Raw genomic sequence first — 8,146 nt, 5'->3', positions numbered from 1 at the left:
TTTTATGTTTACAATTGTAGGGTTACTAGTGTAAAATCATTATAAATGTTTTAACGACGGTTAAAATAGGTGAGACAATGTTTAGCAGAAAGGGTCCAGCTATTTTTTCTAAGAAATGCTACAATTTCGGTAGTTTATATTCACATTAGTTTAGTTTAGGTTGGTTCAGGTTAGTTACGGTTATGTTACGTTAGATTATATTAGTACATGGGTCCAACACAATTTTCAAAAAGTGATAGAATTTCGCTTACTTCGATTAATATTAGGTTAGTTTAAGCTAGTTAATTTCATTAGGTTAGATTTAGTTAGGTTGTGTTAGGTCTAAGTACTTGCATCTTCCATTTCTCCTGTAAATTGTGTATGTTCTGCTTACTTCTGGACCCCTTCTGCGAAACTTTTACGTAAGTGAGTGCATATGAAAGTTGACCGGTGTTACTATTTTCCACCACCGGTGTATTTCTGCATAGTTTACAGAAGCTATAATTTATGTTTACGAGTGGAGCGCTACTACCACGATACCATGACAAGTGCTATTCAAACTCGTATCATTGCCAAAACGCACTCGTTTTCACTACATCAACTGACGCGCCTGCTTCCTTCGCTCGCACCCCCTCACTAACGCTCGGGACTCCGCTTAGCCCTGCTCTGACTCGGTTAAATAGCATTCGCACTTTCTAGAAATAACCTAGCACAACTTGATTTGCGTTTTTTGCACTATAGTTTTTATACTATATATATCTTGACCCCGTATTTGTACGCAAATCGTAAAAGAGTTGTAGTTTATCAACAATTGCTTTTGTTGGTCCCCTTCATGGATTTTATCTATGCTATGTAAGATATTTTCATGTCGGTCAACGCAAATCATTTAGGAAATAGTGACAAATTATAATTTTTCAACAATTATTTCGAGTGGTACATCTAAAGTAAACCTGCACGATCAGAAGATACCTCATCATTTGTGTTTTCATTTGTTTTGTTTTCACTTTCTCTCACCTGATGTCGCTTAAATCGAAATCTTACGAATTTTCTTTCCGAAATAGAGCGTGCTCTAAACAAGAGAAATCTCATAGGATCGTTCAGAACACAGGAAATGACATGGGATCTGTTGCCATACACGCTGAGATTTTGACTCTAGGATAAATCGTAAGAGATTTCCTAGGATCTATCTTATAGTGTATAGCCGGCCTTACAGGCATCCGTACAAGCGGTAGAGATTGAGAGTTGAGAGACCACCGAGGCCCAAAAGCGTGATATTGATACTTTGAAAGAGAAAGTGCAACGGGTAAAAGTCCAAGTAGAGAAAATAGAACAACACCAGGTGCTCACAGACAAAAAATGCGAGATTGTTAGTTTTTGTATGAATAAACAGGAAAGTGCCGTACGCGAATTAAAGGGATATGTAAAAGAACTCGCGGAAAAGACAGGTGAGATAGGTGAAGAAGTACAAGGGCAACGGCAAATTCTAAAACTTAACAGTGAACGGTCAGATGGAACCGAAAAAACCTAAGAAAGTTTCAGTGAACACCATAAAGCTACTGTTGAAATGATAATGAAGCATTTTGAGAAATTGCCCGCTGTTATCGTAAAATCCGAACATGATCAAAATATTACTCAGGAAATGCAAAGATTAGAGAGCGTAAATCGTGAATTATTAGTACGACAGGAACATATTGATAAATTGCGACAATTGCATATTCATACACGTGCGTCACCACGTAAAGAGAATCATTTCGATCATGAGTACCACGGCTCACATTATCAAATTGAAGGATTCGAATCCGACGGTTCCCTAGTGTACTTATGAATATGTAATATTTGGCATAATTTGAATGAAATTTGTCGTGACATCATATATATATATATATATATATATATATATATATATATATATATATATATATATACCTTCTGCGTGTGTGTCCCCCTCCAAATATACAGAGAAATGGGCGTCCTTGCTTAGTACTATATTCCTAGGTACTTGCTAGAAATTACAGAAGGTTATCCGTTTTATACCCACCCATTTTCGATTCGGTGCTGCCACCTGGCGTATCATACTGGAATTATGGTCACCTTACAAGGGCAGTGTTTGTTTGACCTGGAATACTAGCAGACACAGTTAAAGATGCTTTTATCATGGAATGTGGAAAGTCCTCAAAACTTTCCCTTCTGTTCCTTCAGATATTTGTTAGAGATTTAAGACCCCGTTACCTGAATATCAACGTTGCTACTTCCCTCTATTGTCCCTTTCTTTTATCTCCCATTCATTGTTTTTTTTCAAATGCTGAATTTTGTTGTTTATGAAAGGTTACGGAAGTACGGCAACGTTGAAGAGAATGACAGCGCATGTGCTGCTTAAGATCAGTCCTGGGTTGTGTGGGGGGAAATGTGTAGTGTTTGGGGCAAGAGATCTCTAAGTTTGTCTCCAATAGTTACAGTGAGTGATGGTAGTGACTGTTATCAAATGGCACCGAAAATCAACGTCTTATTCCAAGAGACGCTTACACATACACACAAAAGCCACAACCAGTTATTGTTCTCAAATGAAAAAATTGTGTTAAAATATTAAATTGTTCGCACTAACTATCTTAAGTCGCGGCAAAAGTCACAACCAAAAGTAGCATTTGAAGCAATAATAGCACGTGTATTAAATAAAATTAGTACCGGTATACGCAACGGGAGTTCGACAGTCAATCAAACCGCAATGGCATACAGAAATACAGGATTTGCTATTCCCGCTAAAACGATAAAGATGGATGGATACCTTCTCAAACACGAGAATAGCGGTATGTGAGAGTGAGCTACACTAGGGACAAAACATCTCACTTGAACGAAATATGAACTAAATAAGTATACATCCGGGTTCCTTTTCACTTTCCTCCGGCTGCTACATACAAGCAAACAATTGCCTAGAGAGCGATCGTGGCTAAGGAAATAAGGATTTGCAGAAGAAGATGATTTTAAATATAAAGTTGCTGTTGTGAACGTTCTTGTAAATCATTTCATTAAGACTGGCAACATAAAATATAAGGGAAGTATAAGAACAGTGTTATATTCTTATTATATTTCAATTCACAATGGCTGGTGAGGCGTCTAAGTTGGAATTGATGTGCAAAGAAGAAATTGCTTTTGACTTACCTCAGGAAGATCCACTCGAAGGGAAAGCGTGGACATACGAACTGATGACTGACAAGAAAGACTTAATATTATCCACAACGGAAGGAGAGGAAACAATGGACAAGGATACAGCTATGTGTTCTTTGGATGTGAAACTAAACGTTGATAAGGTGAAATCAGAATTACCAGTAGAAGAAGATCCTGAATTTGAAAGGAATATAGAAACGCCTAGAAAAATAGTGGTTCAGGAGACTTGCGCGTCGTACTCTAATGACTTCGAACAATTAACAACCAAAAGTTTAAATTCACTTCGCCCAGAAAGGTAATGTTCAATTTTTCATATACTAATTGGCTCAGATTGATAATACGGTTACATGCGTTCGGAAAGTTTGTTAGCTAAAAGCAATACTTCACGAGAAATATTTAGATATGGGAGATATCTCAAACGTAAGTTAGTAACCCACAATTAGGAAATTGCAAGGCACAGATAGATAAGCTGTATACCAAATAAAAATAAGATCGATACGACTAATACAAATCTTATGCAGTTTGGAGCTTGATAAACTAATTATTTCTTTATTCTTGATCAGACACTTCTCACTAATTGTTGCACATATTTAAGATATGGGTGCTCGACAATATTGTTTTATTTATATAGAGACTTATGTAAAATAACAAATCGTGAGAATGGTATATATCCTAATATTTTGCAAATTTAAACGTGGAATGTATTATATTGGAACAAGAACTATGGACGTTTGTGTTTTTAGTTAGGATTTAGCTCAAATGTGTCTATCCTCATTTTTCCGGAGGGCTTCGAAAGACATTAGTAAAATACAAGAGAAAGAATATTTTAACCATCAATGGATGTTCGTTAATTGTAGAGGTCCATACATCAAACCATTTCATAGCTGCACTCATTTCTTTCAAGGAAGTCGACTTTTTACATTCCCAGGAATCATTTCTAGAGTATGGACCTAAATTTCTCAATGTATAATCACTTTAGGGGCTTAGTGAACGTACATGATGTGTGAATTATTGTACAAACAGCGCTAACCAGCATGTGGTAGATGGCCGGTAAAAATAAGATTGCTATGCAGATTAGGGCATTACGCAGAATGTTGGTAAACGAGGACAGCGCAAAATTCTGTATTTAGGATAAACTTACATGTCTTACGTGTTGAATGTGTTCTTTACGTTCCTAAGTATTTTATAGGTATCATCCTGAAATGCCTTCTTTGCTTGTATATTTGTGTTCCAAATTAACACAATATATTATTGACGTAATTCCTTAGTTATATGAATTCCTTCCTTCCCAAACGTTTTTCTAGTTTTGTGTCATGATTTGCCACATTGAATTTTGATATTTCATTTCGCTTACAGTGGTAACTAGCTACCGTAACACGGGGTTACTTTGCACATTGGGCATTACTTCCCACAAAATATGAAAAGAGATTCAGTCATCTGTTAGTAAAGCCATGAACTGTAACAGATTGGTGGTAGATCATATTTTTCTCACTGGGTGTTTCTGTACAGTCATACAGTACTATGTTACTGTGGCGCCACATATTCTGTCTGTTTGTATGTGTGGAATGCGGTGAGCGGGTAATTGAATTTTGGTTTCATGGCGACGATCGTGGCAACTATTCTACAACCAACTTTACTGAATAAATGACTTAGTTCTCTTCATTTTTATTAGTTAAGTTTAACAAATTTGGATTTGTGTTTTTTACAATTTAGAAATTTATAAGAACATCCCTAGGTGGCGACAACAAAGAAAGTTTGAATTCGTTCTATTTCAAGCGCTTTCCAATTCGATTTTTTTTTTATTTTGCGCTGCTCTGAGCCTATCGTAGAAGTATGTATTTGACATCTAGCTATTCCTAGTAGAAGAGGCAAGTAGCTCGCGAGTTTTTTTTTTTTTTTATTTTAATGAATAAGGAATTATTAATGTTTGTACTGACAAACAATGAAAAACAAGCTTTAAAGTTGTTTCAAACTTCGTGATCAGAACTGCTCCTACTCTGCGGATGGTATAATTTGAGAACGTTTCATTTCCTTTAGCCGAGTGAAATAAATTGAGATCTTATTTGAATATATAAAGGAAAGTAAGAATATCTCAAGTAGAAACCATGAAAAATGTCCCAACTATTCTATTTTTAACATCTTTCAAACTTTAACAGCTATTGCCAGTTATTTCGCTTCTAACTGCAGTGAATGTAATTTGAGATAACGTCTTTCTTATTAGGTGAGTTAAATAAATTTTGTTACTCTGCTTTTAGATTTTAGATAGAGTAAGAATGGCCATAGATACAAGTCCCGCAGGATTTTGTGTTTTTTTTTATTTAAGAACAGTTTTGGAATAGAAGATTAAGAATAGATTTATCAATACAAAATAACTATGCAAAGTATCTCTTTTGACAAAATAGAATTTTAATATGTTTTAAAAATGTGCCCGACGTCGGTTTCTTCTTTTTGGGTTCCCTTTAAAGGGGGTGGTCATTATGACTACAAATCGAATTCTAAGTAACGTTAGTTTCAATTTTTGTTATGGGGCAGCAACATTTTATCAGATAATGTTCTCGTTGTACTGTTGAAAAAGGTATTTTATAAACAACTTTGCGTTCTTCTACATAGAAATGTGGAACTTCTATATAGATCATCATTATTATTTAAATTCATTTAAGAGAGATGTTAAGTCAAATTTCATTGTGGGTTAATGAGATGTACTCATAAAATGCCAGCGAAGCGTTATTTATTTATCTATAAATTAGCCTTTTTAGAGTCCAGATTAAGAATATCATAAATATGATATTATTAAGTACATCGCGCCTTTCGAACAAAATTTGTTAGTATGATAGAAAACTACATCGTATAAGCTGCATTTCATTCTTGAATGTAGGTTTACATTAGTAAAGCACGATGATGGTTGAGTCTAAGTTTTTATGAGACAAAGATTAAAACTGCTTTAAGAAAAATTATTTTCCACTTTTATTATATTTTTTACACGGGGGAATATATTCTATGATCCAATCGAAAGTGCAGGAACGTGAGAGTAAAACTAACCAAGACAGACGAAAAGGTTATGGAGCTAATGGTTTATAGTTTACTTGTGTATCAGTTTTCTGATATATTTTGTGTTTCCACGTATTTTTCCCTTTTTTAATTTGCACTTTTCTCAATTTTTAAGATTTTTTCACACCATTTTAGACCAAATTCCACCAAGATATGAGTTTTCTATCATTTTGTCAGTACTTGTGTGTACTGATAGCTTTTCCCATAGTTCATACTGCCTTTTTGGACAGGTCTATATTTTTGCTCTTAAAGTTGTAAACACTGAGCTATTCCATATAAAATCAGGAAGTTCACGAGTGAAGCCTTAAAAATTAAAGTTAGAGTTTATGTTTCAAATGAAATTGACGTTTGTTTGATTTGCACTTCCTGATGGCTCAAAGCTCATATGATACAGGCTTGGGTGTCGTTTCTAAGCTTGTGCATCACCCTTTACAAGAATTTCCATTAACAAACCTGGATTTCTTTAATTTGTACTATTGTTTTCTTTTAGGATTTTAGCCTGCATTCTCCGTTTTTTGTTGACTACTTACAGCTTTATCTCGTGCACTTGCGTAATGCCTTTTTCATCCTTGTAAGTGTCTATTTCCTTTGTTTTTTTTTCTGGTTAGTTATAACTCAGTAGTTTACGAAAATGCATTTTAAATTTTGCATCGTCCCTGAATTTTAAACTCAATCTTTTTCTCCTTCGTTTCCTTCTGCTTTTTAACCCTTAAGAGGAAATATGTGTATGTCAGACACCTATGGTTTTTCTTTGTATTACATTGGCAACACTGATTCACTCAATGTATCGGTTCTTTCAGTACCTTCCAATTATTTAGTTGTATGTGTTTCGCAGTAGTCTATTGTTGGCGTAATGTCTGAGTGAACATTTATCGATGATTTTAGAAAGAAGCACACATTTCCATTAATGTTTATATTTTTGCGTGATTATTGGACACACATTTCCTGAAGAGAGTTTTGCTTTCAAAAATTTTTTTGGTTTACTTTTATTTACCATGAAATAGAAGCTATTGAGCTCTTGAAACATACTATTTTGTTTGTATGAGATTTTATGTATTTGCAAAATATAGACCTAGTACCTCGAGAAAGAAATTTAAGAATGAAACTGTAAGTACAGCAGATCCTTATTTCACGGCAAAAATTCCAAAAATGTTGAAAGTACAGAAGTAATTTATATTATTGTCTTCAGTAGATTCTGACTGAGACGCATAATTTTTTCCTCAAAGTCAAGAATTATCTACTGACAGTGAGGGCGATACCAATTCTGATACAGTGCCAGGTGTCAGCTCAAGTAGTAACAGAACTGTCAATGTGAGCAGCCCTAGTGAATTTTCATGTGATAACGAAGGCCTTAGATACAGAGGTAAAAACAGGTTTGTTTGGAATTGAAATGAACCACTAAGAAACCGAAGGGTTCTTCATCAAAACATAGTCAGAGGGATGCCTGGTATAGTCACCCATGTAAGAAATCTGGGGAAAAAAATCCTGTCTAACTTATGTGATGATGATATAATTCAGGAGATTTCAATATGAAGTGGGAAGAAAATCGAAACAAATTTGAAGTAAATTAGAGCAAAGTCAAACTACAGATCTACTGACCTATCTCAAAATAAAGCCCTTATTGCTCTCCTAATATTGTGTTCTATTTGTAAATCAGGCAACGAAGACATGTATTTACCATTTTCAAGACACTTTGGGACGACCTCTATTTAAAGCTACCATCTTCGTTAAACGTTTTCAAGCTCTTGGACAAATAGAACATTTGAACAGGGCAGCTACATGTGGATAAATAGCATATTTGCAGGGTAGTAATATGTAGAATTATACTAACTTAAAATTTTCAGTTTTTAAATTTATGTACTATTTTTATTTAGATATTGAAATATTTTCTGAATTTATATTCCAATAAAACCGAATTAATATATGAATTCTTGTTTATCATATTTTGCTCGAAGTA

The 8,146-nt window shown here is 34.6% G+C and overlaps 1 protein-coding gene across 1 annotated transcript in view; it reads left to right on the top strand.

Annotated features, from left to right (window-relative positions):
* The first annotated feature begins 1,966 nt into the window (after positions 1-1,966).
* LOC145690941 (uncharacterized) overlaps positions 1,967-8,146 on the top strand; it is a 44,038-nt gene continuing 37,858 nt past the window's right edge. The window contains exon 1 of the mRNA XM_081766400.1: positions 1,967-3,436. Coding sequence (XP_081622526.1) covers positions 3,075-3,436 — 362 coding nt within the window. The 5' untranslated portion in view covers positions 1,967-3,074. The remainder of the gene's footprint in view (positions 3,437-8,146) is intronic.

The sequence above is a fragment of the Thermobia domestica genome, chromosome 7 (genome assembly GCF_964235325.1).
Source record: "Thermobia domestica chromosome 7, izTheDome1.hap1.1, whole genome shotgun sequence".
In the NCBI taxonomy this organism is placed as follows: domain Eukaryota; kingdom Metazoa; phylum Arthropoda; class Insecta; order Zygentoma; family Lepismatidae; genus Thermobia; species Thermobia domestica.
This window is presented reverse-complemented; position numbering and strand designations above follow the sequence as displayed.